General features: G+C 38.7%; 1 protein-coding gene across 1 annotated transcript; it reads right to left on the bottom strand.

Annotated features, from left to right (window-relative positions):
- Positions 1-5,446: 5,446 nt before the first annotated feature.
- LOC118855110 (high affinity immunoglobulin epsilon receptor subunit beta-like) lies at positions 5,447-19,167 on the bottom strand. The gene is made up of 6 exons (XM_036765225.1): positions 19,024-19,167; positions 12,961-13,095; positions 8,631-8,687; positions 8,044-8,193; positions 7,078-7,182; positions 5,447-5,557 (listed from the first exon to the last, which is right to left on the bottom strand). The coding sequence occupies exons 1-6, from the start codon at positions 19,165-19,167 to the stop codon at positions 5,447-5,449; spliced, it is 702 nt and encodes a 233-aa protein (XP_036621120.1).
- Positions 19,168-19,548: the final 381 nt, after the last annotated feature.

Raw genomic sequence — 19,548 nt, 5'->3', positions numbered from 1 at the left:
GAGAGATGGAGGGGGGTGGGGAAACACTGGGCTAAGTTCTAGGAACACAAATGTAAGTACAAAAAAAGATATTCCCTACTTTCAAATAGCTTACATTCTAACTGGGGACAACATGAAAAAAGAGCTAAAAGGGGGAGGGAGGGACCAATAGAGAAAAGGTAGAAAAATCTGAGGAGTTCAGAGTAGAACTGAGAGAGAAATGAATTGTGGCTGACCCCAGCATTTTTGCAACTATAGGTCTGGGTCAGGGACTCACCAATATGAGGAAGTTATGGGAGGAAGTGAGTGGACACAGGATGATAACATCTTCAGGGTGGAGAGACATCTGGAATAGAGGTGGGAAAGCCCAGAGAGTTAGGAGCTTAGCTGAGAGAAGAGTGAGCTGTGGCTGACCCAGGGATCTCTTCAAAAGGAGATTCTGGGCAAAAACTCACCAACAGAAAGCTGAGACAGACCATTAGCCTAGAGTTGAGAAGGCAGATAGGGAAGAGTGGGACATGTCCTTGAAGGAGAACAAAGAGAGAAAGATTTCAGTTCTATGGAAAATTGAGCCAATCAGGCATGTCTCTTTGGAAAATAAAATTATAAGACAATAATAGTATTAATAATAGTATTAACAACAACATAGCACTTTAAGTTTTACAAAATAATTGCAATTATTATCTTGCTTGATATTTACAAGTATCTAATGAAAGAGATGCCATTAATGGCCTCATTTTAGAGATAAGGAAATTGGACCTGAAATAGGCTAAGTTACTTGCTCTTTTTGATGCAGCTAATAATTAACTCAGGCAGGATTCAAACTCAAGTCTTCCTAAATCCATACTCTGTCCACTCTGCATAATGCTTCAAATAAATTCTCTTTGCCTACAGTAAGACAATGATGTACTGATGGTTAAAACAACTAGAATCAAGGTCCTGGAAGCATCTAACTAAATCCTTTCTTTACTGTCAATGTAGAAGTGATTATGGAATTAAAAGAATCCTGGGACTGGGTTGTGATGAGAACCAAAGAGTCTCCTCTGGTGGTCAGTTGGAATACAGCTTACTGACCTTAAGTTCTTCTGGAGAGAATCACAGTAGGCAAAAGCAACACAGGACCTTTGAGACCATTTAGAACATCTTCTTTATTTGATAAACCATTGATTATTGAATATGTTATGCACAGATGAGAGAAGCAGAATATGTAGTCATGCCCCTTTGACTAATTTCATGTTTCATTTGAGTTTCAGAAACAGAATAAAGTCCATGGAAAAAAGCTTACAGGCAAAAGTTAAAAGAAAATGCTGCCTAGTAGATGAATCTACAATAAGAAAAGGGGTTATGCATTAAATTCATTCATTCATTCATTCATTTATTCATTCATACTTTCATTCATGGATTCATTTGTTCATTTAGTCTGTCCTATCATTTATTAATTGATTTTGATTTTAAGCCCCCAATTCTGAACAAAGATTTACACACTGAAGAAATTAATAAATGATTGTTATTAGAGAGATACAAATGGAGAGTTTGTGGGAAAAGACTCAGTTTAGATGGATGGTATCAAAGGGGAAATGGAAGTAGCTAGGGGCTGTCATGAAAACTCAGTTACAAAAAATATGTCATGCAAACTCAGTGATTATCTGTGGGTAGTTTTTCTGGGGTCATCCATACTGACTTGTTTAGCAGACTCTGGAGAAAGGTGATAAATCATGACTTAGAGGTTATAATGCCCACATTCTTATTCCTGAGGAATACATCTTATAAGAATAAGATGCCCTGGGAATGTAGCCCAAGTGACATTCTGGGCCTTTTTCATTCTCTATACTCTTTTTTGGAGACCTCATCAGCTCAGCCATGGGTTAACTAACTATCTCTATGTAGTTTGCCACCAGATCTAGATATTCAGTTCTGATCCCTGAATCCAGCACAATATCACAACTACCTACTGGACACTTCAAAATATATGTCCCATGGCATTTCTAAAACAGAAATTATCTTTCCCTACAACCCACCCTATCCTCCTTTCTGTAGCCCAGGTTCACAGCTTTGGAACCACCATTAATTCCTTACTTTCTTCCATCCCACATATCCAATTATTTGCCAAATCTTGCAATTTTTGACTCAGTGATACTTTTTGCATCTTCCCTAGTTCAGGACCTCAATAGTTTTTGCCTCAAGTATTTCCCCATTACAATATAGACTGCCTAGAGTGGCACAATGGTATTCTTCCTCACTTCTGACTGCTTCCACATATCCAACCCTGGGTCCATAGCCTCTGAGTGACCTAGTTCTTGGTTGTCCAGAAGTACGCAGAGCCACCATGATGCTTCTCTGACTGTCTTAATTCCAATTTGCTGCCTGTGTACTCTTTATTCTGCTTTCTCTGACCTCCCCCTACACAAACACATACACACACACACACATACACACACAGATACACAGACACACCCCACACAGAGAGTCATTTTCCACCTCTATTTTTTGGAATAATAATCAAACCAGCAACACCATTCCTGGGAAAGAAATTTCAATCCAATTACTGCATGGGGTAAGGCATCATCCCAGTGACATCCCAGTGTAAAATACCTCTCCCTGGAGAATGCCCCTTTGTATGTGCTTTCTTCCCTTTTTAGGAAGCAGCTATATGGTACAGTGGATTGAGTGCTTGGTCTGGAGTCAGGAAGATCTGAATTGAAATTTGACCTCAGACACTTAATGGTTATATGACGTTGAGCAAGTCATTTAACTGCTGTCTTCCTCAGTTCCTTCAACTGTAAAATGGACATAATTGCACCTAACTTGAAGGGCTAGTGTGAGGATTAGTTGACATGTTTCTAAAGTGAAGCACAAACTCTGGCACATAGAAGGAACCATATAAGTTCTTATTTTCTCCCTCCCCCATAAGGTAAGCTCCTTAAGCTCAGGAACTAACTTTCTTTTTGTTTTTATATTCCTAGTGCTTAGCACACTACCGGACATTTTACAAGTGCTTAATAGATGCTTTTTCATTAATTACTTTAATTTACATTAATCACATTAACTCCACAAACACAAGTCTGACCATATCACCATCCTGTTCAGTGTTCCAGCACTTCACTATTGCCTTTAAAATCAAATACCAAGTCCTCTGTCCTTTAAATCCCCTCATAATTTGACTACAATGTGCCATTCCAGCTTCACCAGACATTTCTTCCCTCCCTTCACTCTGGCTTTCTTGCTTGTCCCAACACATGACATTTTATATTGCATCTTTACATAGGCTCTTTATGTTCATGGAAAGTACTTCCTGCTCACTTATACATCTTAGAATCCCTAGTTTCCTTCACAGCTCGGTTAAGTGTCACCTCCTCCAAGAAGCCTTTCCTGATCCTCTTTGCTACTAGTGCCTGTCCTAAGAAATTACTTTGTATTTATTTTGCATATATTTTATGTGCTTCATTTGAACGACCGGCATGTGAACATATGAATTTCACAAAAAATAAGCTTCTTGAGGGCAGAGATATTTTCATTTATGTATGCCCCTCACCATTGCCTACTATAATGCCTGGCACACAGTAGGTACTTAATGCTTGTCATTGGATTAATGCTTGATGGATTGATTCAGCATACAGTTCCTTGTAAATATTACAACAGAATCTCTTATTATCTATGTGTTGACAAGAGAAAGATAAAAGATATGTATTGTGAGGAAAGAACACTAGAAAACTATAAATATAATGGACCATACTACCTCGTACCATATAGCACAACAGACTCCAAGTGACTATATAACTAAAATATTGGTGGGTTATGTCAAGAACAAATTTGAGAAGAAGGGAAGGAGATAACATTCACTTTATGATTGGGAGGGAATTCTGAGGTAGACAATGCTTAGAGAAGACCTCAGAAGATAAATCAAAGAAATTTAATTAAATAAAAATGAAAAGCTTCTGCCTAAGCCAAAGAAAATCAATTGGAGTTAGAAAAGAAACAGTTAATCCAGAAAAATAATTGCAGCACATTCATCAGATAGATATCTTTTATATGATATTTCTACGGAATTAATAAATATAAACACACAAAATATACACAGGGGGAATATGGCAATTGTATATGTGTACATGGGAGAGGGAAGAATGGAAGAGGAGGCCATGAATTGGCCTAAAAATCTGGAAAGTAACTTGGAACTCTACCATTGTTGAACCCCCTTTTTGGGTATGGTTTAATAAATTGTTGTTTGCAAATGTAATATATAACTTAGCAATAAAAAGGGATAAATATGATGGATTCAAAAAATCCTTGGAAGATTTGTATGAACTGATTCAGAGTGAAGTAAGTAGACCCAAGGGAACAATTTACACATTGAATACAACCCTGAAAAGAAAAAAAAACACACTTTAACTGATGTCAAATCTGTGATCAATGTTGTGTCCAATCAGAATATAAGAATTTTTTTAGAGCCTGTATCCAAAGAATAAAAATATCACATTGGATTGAATAGAAATTATAGTAATTCAAATCTGATTTAAAGGAAAACAGTGTGTGTCCTACAGTGTTTACAAAATCATATGTTTTGTTTTTATTTTTACAGATAATTTAATATAGAGGTATGGCCTGTAGTAGGGGGCACTATTACATTCTAACCGATTCAATATTCCAGATGGAGAACACAGATTGCCTCTTAAGTCAGAGGCCAGATCCTCAACTGCTTTTGTTTGGATTGGCTTGCTTTTATTCGTTTTCCATTTCCTCAGAACTAAGCAACATAGGTCTGTGCATAATACAGGGATATATTAAAGGAATATTAGCAGCTAGGAAAAATAGCATACAGAGTGCTGGGCCTGGAGTCAGGAAGACTCATCTTCCTGAGTTCAAATCTGGCCTCAGACAGTTACCAGCTCTGTGACCATGGGCAAGTCACTTAAACTTGTTGGCCTCAGTTTCCTCATCTGTAAAATGAGCTGGAGAAAGAAATGGAAACCTACTCCAGAATCTATGCCAAGAAAACCCCCAATGGGGTCACAAAGAATCAGACATGAGTGAAATGAACAAACAACAATAAGAACAACGACTGCAGCACCCTGGAGAAAGGGATTTGGGTGGGATAACTGATTTTAATAAGAGACAGTGAGTCCAAGTTAAAGAAGGTAGAAAAAAGAAAAAAAATGAGCTAAACCTCTAATTTCCTCAGTGCAGGGAACACTCATGAGGCAGGTCTGATAGGAATGCATGACTGCAATTTCTCTACAATTTATTTTATAGTGTTGCTTGGGGGACTGAGAGTTTAAGTAACTTTTCCTCCAGGTCACAAATTCAATCTGTGGCAGAAATTCACATCTTTCTGGCTTTGAGGCACTTTCATTACGTACTAAGCTTCCTCTCTAAAAAGACAGAATATATAGAAAATGTTTTGGTCAGTGGTTTTTGGCTTGAGGATCATTTTTTGGCAGGAAGGAGATCATAACTGCTAACAACACATGAGTTAGGGGTCATATCCTTCTAGCTGAGGCTGTATCTCATCATAAGGATCAGGCTGAAAAAGCAGGTCTTCATAAGGATTTTCAAAAGGGATGGTCGATTTCTCTTCAGGAACCTGAAAAAAACATAATTCAGAATTCCAATAGAGAAGGCCTACACCAACCACCATCCATCATTCTTATTCCCATTATTCCCATCAGCCTCATCTTGCCCTTTCCATTCTTCTCCTTCCCTTCTATTCTGGCTACCAATTTCCACATTCTAGCAGTCTGTACCCTGGCTGGGTTGCCTTGCTGCACAGAAGTAAAGGAAACTACTTCAATATTAGCTGGCATCTCCACATCCTGCAAACATAGAGAAAGGAGGAACATTTTCCATCTGAATTCTTAGATGAGTAGGAAATGTTTTGGACAGAGTATATTCTCTGATATCCCTTATCTCCTCCTCTAAAAGGAGAGAGCCCACTCTTATGCAAGTAGGTGACAGAAATGGAATGTACAGAAAATTCAGAACAAATATACTCAGTTCAAACCCATACCACCTTAGTACCAACATCTCAGGGACTCAATGTCCTTAATTTTCCTGGTCACCCTTCCCTCAATGACTTCAGACTAATCAATGTCCATGGCCAAAAATTGCTTTTATGATTATTGAGTGTAATCTTCTGAGATGCACTACTGAACATATCAACATAGTTCCAGTGAATCTGATTTTTGTAAATTTGATTTAATAAGTGGCAGAGTGATTAGAGAAGTGGTCATGGAGCCAGGGACAAAAAGTTAAAATTTTGCTTCTTACATATCCTGACTCTGTGACCTGGGCTAGTTTCTTAAGGTCATGGTCCTTGATGCCTTTCTCTAAAACTATGTTTCAGAAAAGTGCCAGTCTGTTTTGGTAGAGAGACTTTCCTCATATAGAAATTTCCTATATCAACAACTTTTCAACTCTATGCCTGCTACTAATGATAATTAACATTAATATGGAACTTTAAGAATTACAAAGCACTTTATGAGTGTTATCTCATTTGCTCATTATGTCAACCCAAAATTGAGACCCAGGGTTACATTGTTAGTGTTTCAAGCAGGAATTGCCTTAAATGAATTGGATTCAAGTCTTCCTTACTGCAAATACAACAAATCTTTATATGGTATATCAACAAGTCATCCAAGTTAGAAGTTAGAGAGACATGTGACTGTGGATGATCAGTAGAGCTTAGCTGCATAAGGTCTCTTTAATTTCATAGGCGCATTTGGCAGGTTGTCAGTAATGAATTCAGTCTTACCTCTGGTTAAGGCAATATATCTCTGTGGTTGGGCTGAAGAGGCTGACTTTGCCTCTTTATATTTATGGATGTTTTGTATAACCATGTGTCTGGATTGAGAAATTGAGGGATTCTAAGGGGGATTCACGGGTAGTTAACTATTTGAACTAGTCCTATAAAGGTGTGGGCAATTTGATTACTGGAGATTGTTTCAACACACAAAAGGAGCTCAAGGAGATTTCCACCAGTAAATATCCCCTAAAGGAGCTCCTCCTCAATACTAGAGTTGTAGTCAATCAGTATTCCTACAAAGTTTCCCCTGATTTTCCCCCTCTTCCATGTTATTCCACAGAAGTATAGTTTGAAAAGGGCACCTTGATCTGAAAGGAAGAAAGAGCGATAAGAAAAGTTGAGATGCAGAGCTCCATAGTAGCCAGTGTGAGCTTCACCAAGACAAAGGCCTGTAAAATACAAGACAACTAATGAAGAATTGCTGTCACATAATGGATACAATTATGGGGAACATAGGCCAAAGGACATGAAGGTTACTATTGGGGTTGACCTTTCCCTCTGGGTGCCTGAAAGAATCCTTGGGAACATGGTTTCGTAAAGGGGAGCTATTCACTGTAAACTTAAGGGTAAACGAGTGAGGGGCTGGAAGGAGGAAAGTTGGAGACAAAGGAGTTCTATCCCATGACCCCCCTGTTTATTTCCTTTCTACTGACTCTTATCTTCTTCCTGGCTCTTTGGCCTATCCCGCTCATCTACCATACTGCAGCTGGCTAAGTTTTATTGTTGTTCAGTTGTTTAAGTCATGTACAACTCTTCATGACCCCTTTTGAGCTTTTCTTGGCAAAGATAGAATGGTTTGCCATTTCCTTCTCCAGCTCATTTTACAGATGAAGAAACTGAGGCAAACTGGGTTAATTCATATAGCTAGTAAGTGTGTGAGGCCAGATTTGAACTTAGGAAGATGAGTCTTTCTGAGTTCAGGCCTGGCACTCTAGCCACTATACTACCTAGCTGTCTTAGTTGGCTAAGTACTTATGAACCACGTAGTTTCCTGCTCTGTAACTCCCCCTCCCATTTATCAAAGTTCCTTTTTGGATGGGGAGGAAAGATATACAGTAGGGTGCTGTTGTATTTCACTTCTGAACACATTAAGTCCTGAAAGCTGGGACACTCCCTGGAGATGTTTCCTGAGATCCTTAAATTTTCACTAAAAGGCACTAAGACCAGCTACTTTGGCTCTTGTGGTTCAGACAAATGTTCCTGTGAAGAATGAGGGGGAAATCAAGGTCCCTATGTAATGACAGATATAAAAAAACAGAAACACTTACAGTGATAGTGACAATGTTCGTGTAGCATGTGAAAGTTCCATAATAAACACTCTGACATTCATGATTTACGATCATATCGAGTTGAATCATAATTATCCCAGCCAGCGCAGCTGAGGCACTTAGAATGCTCGTTACCAGGCAGCATTTCACCTGAAGGAAAGACTTTAATTTTCATTTTCCATCTCTCTCACATGCTTTTACTACAACCTGGGCTAAATCCCTCTTTGTCGCTCAAGGCTCCATTAATCTAACAGAGGACCCTACCTATCACAGTTGCTTAACAAATACTAATTGAATTTCATTTTGAATAACATCTTGGCACCAACGACAACTCTAGATACACTACTTAAGAAATAATTCTTTCCTCCAAGAAGATAGTACTGTTTCTGGCTGTGTTCATTTGCGTGCATGTCTATTAGTATATCCCCCCAGGTACATGTAGTAGGAAATGTTGACATCACTTTTTCCTGGCCTTTACAATGGGAGAACACCAGACATGAAGCTTACTAATTCCTGGAGATAAGAGAAATATGCCAAACTGTTCTTTTTACTTGCCAGAGGGTGAAAGGGCCAATGTTGTCACTCACCAGAGTTTTGGAGGATATCTTTGCAGAAATAAATGAGAAAATGCCTGAGATGGTGAACTGTCAATTAGAGAAAAGTGAATCAAATATAAGATCAATTCCCACATTTTCCCCAGCCATTAACAATTATTTACATCTCCTGAAGCTCCATTTCTGATATGATGAGAAACAGGAAATAGAAAAGAAGGAAAAGGATAGTCCTTCCCAACAGTTTTTCTTAGGCCATCTGCAATTTCCTCCATTGATTTTCATGCTTGTAGCAATTAATCGGTCTGCATTAATTGAATTCCTGTCAACTTTATAGCTCTCACAAGACTAATAAGGATTGTCTTCCCTGGTAACTAAACAGGAAAGACGAGATAAAAAACATTTATCTGTAATAAAAAACTATTAAAATGCATAAATCAAGTTTTCTATACAGAACTTAGCATAACAAACATCTGACTGATATGGTCTCTGTGCTCCCTATGGAGTGAATATTAACACTGTCCTCACAGTTGGCACTGGTATACTTGGATGAGTAAATGAATTACCATGTTCGCTCACAGGTGAACCTAGCAAAAAGCATCATTCTAGACATGATGGAAAACTCATAGACACTGGTAAGGAACCAATTGGTTGAATTTATGAAGGAGAGGAATCCAAGTTTATTGTCCATGGTTATTTCTGCTGGTGGTGAGATTATTGACTCTTTCTTTGACAATTTTTTTTAAAAAAACCTTTAATAAAAGTGTTATTGCCTTCTAGTGAAAAGTTTGCAATCTACACATTAAAGATGTCAAAAAGTTCTGTGTTCAAACTTGACTGTGGGTGACTTTGTGAATAAACCCAAAATATTTCAGGGGCCTCTCTAATCATCATTCTGTGCTATCTCCTGGTGTGTACTTTCCACCAGCAATTTCCTCTCAGATCAATAAAGCCTTCACTTCATCAACCATTCATCTTCTTCCTAAAAATGTGTTACCTGATAATAGTTTACTCTGAATGATAAATTATTATAGAAAATCTTCCATATAGTGTAAGCCCAGCTTTTCTTCCTTTACCCCCATTCCCCACCCTGCAAGACTCTCTGGTTTGGAATATCAGACATTCCTTTCCCCCTTTCTTTCTTGCAAAGACCTTTAAGACTTTCCAGCTTGGAATAAAGAATCAGGTATACCTCTCCAACTGATAAACCTTAAGAATGGGCCGCTCAGACACTCCTCTCTTGTTAATTGGCCCAAAACAAAAGAATGGAATACACTAGGAGACAGGCCCGAACAAAGAACGGGTAACTCTCAAGACAAAGGACAGGAAATTCTGAAACTGCTTCTTGAGGACCTAGTCAATTCTCAAAAACAAAATGATTGACAAGATCTTCCCCTCCTGAGGGGAGTAGCTACCCCTTCTGGAGGGGAACATCCAGGACAATTAGCAGCAGGCCCTCCTTGTACAGGAAGCTATAAAAGTCCCCACATGGAACAAGCTAGGGGGATCTTACTATGGAGAGGAAGCTTCCTGGGATTAGTTTCCCTTTCAGGCCTTGATTGACCTGGGCTGTGTAAACTGGGATGCCCCTCAGCTTTGAGAGGATCAAGTGCTGGAGTTCCCCTGAAAGGTGATGAATCTATGTTGTTTGTGTCTTTGTCTTTGTTGTGTTAACTGTGTTTGTTGGAGTATTTCCCCTGTCTTTCAATAAAAACCATGTTCTCTCAGGAGTGTGCCTTATTGCCAGTGCGAATCCGAATCCGAACCTAACTTAGCTTAATCGAACAACACTATGCCAATTTCTGGGGGTACAAGAATCTTACCAAATAATATTTGAAGACAAAAGAGTGTTCAGAACTTAAATATCATTACCCCTAATGCTGGAAATTGGGCCACGTGATAGAACAAGAGGGTGAGGTGGTGGTCCCTTCCAAATTGGAAGGGACATTAGCAACCCTGTGATTGACTTTCAGATCATGTGTAAAACAAGATAGATGACTAATCATTTTCTCTGGTCTCTACAACCTCTAAAATATCTCCAATACAGAAATTATATGCCCAATATAAAGCAATTTCGGCTGTCTAAGTGGTCTAAGGCATCCAGGGTACAAAACAAATTTTAAAAAATTGCAAACTGACACCTATCTTCAGCTTATTCAGAATCTCCTTCTGCACTGCCCACTATGCTACTGGCAGTGAGGCCACACTAGTTAACTTAATCACTCAACACATGAATTTACAACAAAACTCAGGGACCCCATGTAAGGGCTTGTAGCAAAGCCCAAGCACAAACTATGGACCTCTTTGCTTCTTTCCAGTGCTACGTAGATCCATGCTCAAGGCTTAGGAAAAATTCTTGGGTAGCACAGACAGCCAGTGCCATGGCAGTACTCTAGGGTTCCAAAGCTTTCTGGTGCTGTGATAGGCAACCTGCACTGTGCAGCATTCTGTGCTGCAAAAGATTTCTGAAGGAGAATAGAGGAACTGAAAAAATAAGTCCATATGTCTAGACTTGAAATAGAGTTGAACCCCACATATATTCTGGCCTCCCAGAGCCTCAGAGACACAGATTACAAAGATCAACTGAGCAGCAACCCTTAGAATTGCCATTGCTGGGTCAAAGAACTCAGAGCAGAGGGAGTAGGACAGGACACCAGGATAGGGCACTGTATGTGCAGGGAGGTGGGGGTGGCAATCACGTGGCACTTTACTAAGCCTGAGTGAAGGACCCTAGCATCCAGCTGGGGCCAGTTCTGTTTCTCCAAAATCACTTGTGGCAGAGATTTAGGCTGGTGAACAGTGAATTACCTAGACTGGAAGAAGGATAAAACAATTTGTGGTTCAGCCTCAGAGAAATCACCAGAAGAAGGAAGGAAGTTAGAAATTGAGCCATAGTGGAAAATAAAGGGGAAAAGCCAGAAATTACCAAAGATCTTAGGAAAAATAAAACTTAAAGACCTTGAACAAAAGCAGATAAATCAAAAGGAAAAAACATTAACAGCAAAAGGATATATGACCCTTATATCTATTAAATGAATTCGGGCATCTATGAATAAATATTGCAAAACAAAGGAAAATGATTGAACACTTAATAAAACAATGGTCTGTCTTGAATTTGAGGAAAATATGGAACCACAAAACATTGTTTCTGATGGGTTTAAAAGAGAAATTAGACCTATAAGAACAGAATATATGACCTGAATAGCAATAATAATGGACAAAAGAGAGAAAAACTTTTATCTGCAATGGCAAGCCTCACAAAATACAAAAGATAGAATAATAATAGGTTGTGAATACAATTACAACGAATTACAGGACTATCTAGAAGAAGAGAAGTAAAAAAGACATCTTTCTATCTGTCTGTCTATCTATGTCTATGTCTGTCTATCTATCTATCTATCTATCTATCTATCTATCTATCTATCTATCTATCTGTCTATCTATCTAATATATCTATATACTATACCAGCAAAAACCATACTGATCTTGAAGACAGGATATATAGAAACACCATAAGAATCATAGTTCAATCTGTTCACACCAGGAAACAGAATGGAGATGTGCCTGAGTCAAATTAAGGGCTAGCAATGAGGGGAAGGTGACTCCTGTGGTCTCTCAGGAAGAGAAGATCCTGTGGGGGAGTGGGTGAGAAATGAGTGAAAAGGGGAAAGAAAAGGAGGTAGACCTTGCTTTGATTGCCCCTATGGATGAAGAGAAATGTTCCTTAAAAAGACACAGGGACCTTGTGCTGGGTGTGCTCTGGGGTTCTGGTCCTTGAAAAGTCCTCTTGTCTGACTTTTCAAACATGTTTTCTAGCTCCATTACTATTCTTTTTTTCCCTTTGGAGCTGTAATATCCCATGCTGTTATCTCTTTGGGAGAAAACAAAATGTTTTCATTTTCAATTTGGAGATAGAATCAAATCTTCCATTTCTTTTTTTTTCAGCCCAAGGGTCTTTCAGGAGATGGGCAGTGATCTTTTTGGTTAATTTAGTTTTAGTCCACTGATTTGTATGAGGGTTAGAGCACATTTTGGGTTAGGGTTAGGGTTACCACAGCTGAATAAGTAATATGTGGCTCCCTAAGGAATAATTTGAGCACATTGTTAAGTGGGAGCGGTGAAGAGGAGAGGTAATGAAGCACAAGGTTTCATGACATTCTTTACTGAAGTCTCACTATATGATCATGGGCAACTCACTTGTCCTTTCTGGGCTTCAGTTGTAAACCCACCTCTTATAAGAAAGGCTTTTGCTAGATGATAACAAAGATTTCTTCCAGTTCTATTGTTCTATGTCCCTACTGTCTAGCAGTTCTAAAGTGAAACATTTGATGAAACATCAGAAAAGTGACTTTATAAATGTACTCACACTCAGTCCTCCCCAAAGTGCATAGCCTGAAGTAAAAATATAAAAATGCCTTCTTTCTTCCGTTTGCTTTGACAACCATGAGGCCCATTTCATCCATAAGCTGGTATTAATCAATCCGATTAAGATCTGAAGTGCCTGGATAGGAGAAAGAAGCTATGAGCAAGGAGATACTTTACAAGAGGAGAATCCCTATCTGAGGGACATCTAGGTCCAATGTGGTCATGGTCTTTGTATCATGCAAACCAGCTCAAGGAAGAAGCCCCTGGATATTGGGGTAGGCAGTTGGGATTATATCACTAAAATTGGCAATGGGCTCCATGAGGGAAAACATTTTCTCTGTGCTTAAAAATAGCCAGGAAGTTCTTTCAACTCTTAAATAGCGCTGTATAGTCAGTACTACACGAGGTACTAGAGTGATGGGCTGGGAGTTAGGAAGACTTCTACTATCTATTCTATCTAAATCTAAATACAATCTCAGATACTTACTTAGCTGTGTGACCATAGAGAAGTCACTAAGTGTTTATGTGCCCACAGGTTCATCATCTGTCAAATAGGGATATTAAGAACATCTACCTACCGGGTCTGTTATGAGGAAAAAATGAGATATTTATAAAGCACTTTGGAACCATGAAAGCACCATGTACATGTTAACTATCATTATCATCATCATCATCATTATCCGAATCCTAATAAAGCTGCCCCAGCCCCAACATTCTAACTTCCTTATAGGCCCACTGCCCTTACCTAGCTACTCCCCCCTCAATATTTTAACTTCTTCATATACGCCTCACTGCTCACTAGAACAACAGGTGTGTCCATGAACTCATATTTCTCACAGAAACAACAGGCATGTCCATGTGACAGGACCCCAGCCACTGCCTCTAGCTAGCCACTGCCCCCAGAGCCATTTCTCATATTTCCCACAGAAACAGCAGGTGTGTCCATGTACTCAACCATAAGCACATCCATGTAGCCTTAGACAGGACCACAATAGCCAGCCAATCAGAAAGCAGCACCACCAGGATGCCCAAGCAGGATGTGGACCTAAAAACAATAGAAGGGACTTTCTCAAAGTAGGCACCTGTGTAGTAATAGTAAAGAATTGACCTACAGTGAACTTATGATGTAGAGAGGCTTATATCATTATCATACATACATACCCCTGTGGTTTTTTATCCATTGTGGGTAATCACATACACAGTTCCACTGTGCCTGGGACTCTTCCCCTATTACCTAATCCCTTAACAAACCCATCCTGTGTTTTTTATATTCATAATTTCTGTTATGTGATTGCATCTTTACCCTATAAAAATCCATATTGCTTTCTCTGAAGTTGCTGGTTCCTCATAGAACTTAGCTTGCTTCATGAGAGGTGTCAATTTCAATAAATGTCTGTACTTGGATTAGAGGTGGTCCGACTCTGAATTCTTTTAGACTATTCCACCACAACACATCATGAAACCCCAATAGTTTTGGGGATCTTTGGGTGGACAGAGTCCCTGACTCTGATCCTCCCTCCACATGCAATAGAGTCTCTGATTTCGACTTCCTCTAATCCAAAAGTAAGCCTATCTTTTTCCCTCCTCTTAGCTGAGAGGTCCTTCCAGCACCTAGGAAGGCTTGACTGGATTGCTTGGGCCCTAGTGCCAAAGGCCCTTGCTGCCAGCAAATTCCCTCTAGACAGAGGACACTCTGTTTGGGAATTTCATGGGGAGTTCTTTCTGAACTCAACACTTTTATTCATCCTTTGGTAGGATGCCACTGAAGAGATGAATGTGGCTACAGGGGGATTTTCTTAGGCTTACTGGCATTCAGTCCCAACTCCCATCCCATAACTGTAATACAGCCTGGTCTCTATAAAATCTGGAAGACCAAGAAAAGTTATCATTATCTGTGTTTTCTGTTTGTATTTGTCTGCTCTGTGTCCATGTAAAAATCTCTGGGTCTGCCACCTTGTAAGATTTAAAATGCAGCCAGCCAGAAAAGAAAAACAAAACTGTACCTGGGCTAGAAAGATGAGTGGTCTCTTAAAGAAAGGTGCTTGGCAAAACTCTCTGTCTCTCTCTGTCTCTCTGTCTCTGTCTCTGTCTCTGTCTCTGTCTCTCTCTCTCTCTCTGTCTCTCTCTCTCTCTCTGTCTCTCTCTCTCTCTCTGTCTCTCTCTTTCTCTCTCTCTCTCTCTCTCTCTCTCTCTCTCTCTCTCTCTCTCTCTCTCTTCTGTCTCTCTCTCTCTTTCCCTCCTTCCTTGGACTTTGGCCAAGTTCTGGAGGTGGGGGGATAGATGAAGAAAAGAGAAAGGGGGAAACTTCTCCCCTCAGAGCTATCTAAGAGAAAAAAGGGTCACTTCACTGATCAAAGAGAAGCAAGTTACAAAGCTGCACTTTGGAATAGGACTAACACTTAACCCTTTACTGGGTCACAGAAAGAGAAAAAAGGTTGTATAAATTGGGACATAATCTAAGGTAATTGAGTCTGACTGGAATATCTTGCTAGGATTTCAGGCTCATTCCTTTTGGAACTTAGCCCAATTCATGAGAGGCTTCAATCTCAATAAATGCTATACTTTGAGTAGAAGTGGGCTGACTCTGAATTCTTTGAGATGGTTCCACCAAAACACATCATGAAACTCTAACAATCATCATCATCATCATCACCATCATCATCATCATCATCATCATGACCCAAGAGAAGCCTAAACAGGTAAAAAGAGAAAAGAAATCATAAAGGATTCAATAGAGCTAAACTGTTTACATCCCTTCATGGGAAGATGATACTTGTAATTCTTTAAAATTGTATTACTAATAGTAGAGCTAGAAGTAATATACATAGACAGAGGGTACAGATCTAAGATGAATTTGAAGGAATGACAAAAATAATTAAAGGATTAGAAAGAGTAGTACACTGGGTGCAGAAGGAAAGGAGATGTTGAATGGGCCAAATTGTTTCACATGAAGAGGTGAGAATGACCTTTAACGGTGCAGGGAAAGATGGGGGGGGGGGCAATGGGCATAGATTGAACCTTACTCTCATCAGTATTGAATGAAAGAGGGAATAATATACACAATTAATTGAATATAGAAATTGATCTTACCCAACAGGGAAGTAGGAGGAGAGGAGATTAAGTAAGGGCAGATCAGGGGAGGTGGTAAGCAGAACTAAAACACTGGTGAGGAGGGAAAGGATGAAAGGAGAGAGAAGATGAACAGGATGAAACACAGGATGGAGTGAAATACAGAGTTAGTAATCATAGTTGTGAATATGAATTGGCTGAACTCTCCCATAAAACAGAAGCAGATAGCAGAGTGGATCAAAAACCAGGATCTTACAATATCTTGTTTACAAGGAACAAACTTGAAGCAGAGAGACACAAATGCAGAGTAAAGGTAAGGAGCTGGAGCAGAATCTATTAGGTTTCAGAAGAAGTAAAAAAAAGGCAGGGGTAATAATCCTGATCTCAGATAAAGCATAAGTAAAAATAGGCCTAATCAAAAGAGATAAGGAAGGAAACTACATCTTGCTAAAAGGTACCATAGACAATGAAGAAATATCAATATGCACCAAATAGTATACCACCCAAATTCTTGAAGGAGAAATTAAGTGAGTTATAGGTTCATGACCAAACAAGAGATAGAGGGCATTATGAAATGTAAAATAGAAAATTTTAATTATATTAAAAAGCTTTTGTACAAACAAAACCAATACATCCAAGATTAGAAGAAAAGCAAAAAGCTGGGAAACAATCTTTTCAGTAAGTTTCTCTGAAAAGGTTTCATTTCTCAAATATATAGAGAACTGAGTCATATTTATAAGAATGCAAGCCATTCCTCAATTGATACATGGTCAAAGGATATGAATAAGCAATTTTCAGATAAAAAAATCAAAGCTATCTGTAGGCATATGAAGAAGTGCTCCAAATAATTTTTAATTAGAGAAATGCAAATTAAAACAACTCTGAGATACCACCTCACACCTATCAGATTGGCTAGTATGACAGAAAAGGAAAATGATAGATGTTGGAGAGGATATGGTAAAATTGGGTCAGAAATGCCCTGTCGGTGTTGTGAACTGATGCACTCTGGAGAACAATTTGGAACTATGCCCAAAGGGCAACCAAACTGCATACCCTTTGATCCAGCAATACCACTACTTGGTCTATATCCCAAAGAGATCATAAAAAGGGGTGAAGGACCACATATGTGGTGGCAAAGAATTGGAAATTGAGGGGATGTCCATCAACCATGGAATGGCCGAACAAGCTGTGGTATATGGATGTAATGGAATACCATTGTGCAATAAGAAATAATGAACAGGCAGATTTCAGGAAAACCTGGAAAGACTTGTACAGACTTACACAAAGTGAAATGAGCAGAAATGAGCAAAACATTGTACACAGTGTCAGCAATCTTGTGTAATGATCAACTATGAATGACTCAGCTTTTCTCAGCAAAACAATGATTCAGGACAAGTACAAAAGACTTGCAGAAGAAAATGCTATCCGCATTCAGATAAAGAACTGATGGACTCCGAATGCAGATTGAAGCATAATTTTTTCACTTTATTATTTTTCATGTTTTTTTCCTCTTGACCTGTTTCAGTTTTTGCAACTGTGACTAATCTGGAAATATATTTTAAATGATAGCACATGTATAACCTATCAAATTTTCTACCATTTTTGGAAGAGGAGAGGGAGAAAAATTGGAACTCAGAATCTTATAAAAATGAATGCTGAAAGTTTTCTTGACATGTAATTGAGGAAAAACAAAATACCACTAAAATTAATAAAAAAGATGATTTGTTTTTCCATCAAAAAGGGCAGAACTTAACTTCTCAATCAATAGTCCTAGGTCTTAAATTTCTTCAGAATGTGAAGACGTAATTTAATTTAATCACAATTGTGTAGTGATACTCTACAAGGATCAGTGCAAAATGAAGAAAAACTGTACTGAAAAAAGTCCAAATATGTAAACAGTCCATTATTCCCAGAAGAGAATATGGTGAGACTCAATTTACAAAGTAACCACCCATGGGGTGCTTTTCTCATCCTAACAAAAGTTCTTCTGGTTCCTGTAGAATGCATTAGATTTCTCAATGCTGATAATTGTTCAATTAGGTATTTGAATTAGGTATTGAATAATTATATTCTGATACATGTAGTAAAAATAACTGGCATTTTGTGGCACTTTAAAGTTTTTGAAGTATTTCTATAGTATGTATGATCGAAGTCAATAAATGTTTGAAATGTCAAAATTGAACAGAAATATGATAGAACAAAAACACTTTTAATCTCTCATCTCCCTCTTCCTCTCCCTTTCCTTCCCACATGCTACCTCCCATTGTGTCCTCACTTCCACCCTCCCCTCCCCTCCTCTTCCCTCCCCTCCCATTCTCCTTCCCTTCTCCTCCTCTCCTCTCCTCTCCTCTCCTCTCCTCTCCTCTCCTCTCCTCTCCTCTCCTCTCCTCTCCTCTCTTCTCTACTCTGATCTTCTCCTCTCTTCTCTCTTTACTCCTTAGTCCATCTGTTTATATTTTTTTAAAAGTTGAAACTCAGATTCTCTTTGATAGCTGATAAATTCAGGGGTTCTTTCTTTCTCTCTTTTCCTAACCAGGGGTCTCTAATGAACATTATTTTTAAAAGTTTACCAAGACCCTGAGAGGAACAACTTTCTTGCACTTTTTTATCTTCTGAGAGCTACTATTCATATAAGTTGAAGCCTCCGTGCAAATCCCTAATATTTTTTGCATATATATTTTCTTCTCACAAACCTTGCCTTTGTCCTTATCCTTGACCTTTGTGTCTTCTCTACCTTATTCTCTGTGTAAGAATTACTGTTAGAAGATGTTAAGAAAAATGTATGTATAATACTTGTAGTAGGTGATACTCATGTAATTTAAGGGAAGATGAGATAAGGCTTTTTATTGCAGTTTTTTAAATGAGTCCCCAAATTCAACAACCCCAGGAATCTTCACTGATAAATTTCATTTCTCAAAGGGCAAACCCCATACCTCCTAGGTGACAATACTTAACTATGATTGAGTCATTTCTAAAGAAAAGGAAGTTGACTTACACCAAGCAATTGTAGTACAATTTTCAGGAAACTCCACAGCTTATCCAGTGCACTGGATGGAGACTTGGTAATCTCTTCACTCCCTGGAATGATGGCATCATCACTGGGGGAAACTTTGGTAGACTGGTGCACATCTGATGTCATACTGATAGAGTGAAACCTGTATCATGGAGTCAGTCAGTCCACTTTTATCAAACCCATTTCATATGTTGAGCTTTATAAAACTCCACAGCCACATCAGAGTTGTCAAAGCATCACAAAACCCACTTGACCTTGTCACCTTTGATGAATTTTGCAATATCCCCATCTATCTTTCCCCAAATGACCAAATTCCGCCAACTTTTCCCAAACTAATTTGGAAGAAGAAAAAAAAGAACATTAAAACTATTCATCCATTCATTTCTCTGTATGAAGTCCAATGACCTTAATTAAATGCAAGTGTCCCAAAACTAACTCTCTCCCCATCCCCACATTCAGTTTATATTACTTTTACACATGTAATCACTAAGAAGATTTATAACATTA

Source organism: Trichosurus vulpecula, chromosome 6 (genome assembly GCF_011100635.1).
Source record: "Trichosurus vulpecula isolate mTriVul1 chromosome 6, mTriVul1.pri, whole genome shotgun sequence".
Classification (NCBI taxonomy): Eukaryota; Metazoa; Chordata; class Mammalia; order Diprotodontia; family Phalangeridae; genus Trichosurus; species Trichosurus vulpecula.
This window is presented reverse-complemented; position numbering and strand designations above follow the sequence as displayed.

Excerpts from the sequence above, each read along its gene's own strand:
- LOC118855110 (XM_036765225.1), bottom strand. The coding sequence starts at position 19,167 with ATGACATCAGATGTGCACCAGTCTACCAAAGTTTCCCCCAGTGATGAT. Across the intron at positions 13,096-19,023 it reads TTGTACTACAATTGCTTGGT|GCACTTCAGATCTTAATCGG; the intron begins GTAAGTCAACTT and ends TCTCCTATCCAG. Across the intron at positions 8,688-12,960 it reads CACTTTGGGGAGGACTGAGT|TTCACCATCTCAGGCATTTT; the intron begins GTGAGTACATTT and ends TCTAATTGACAG.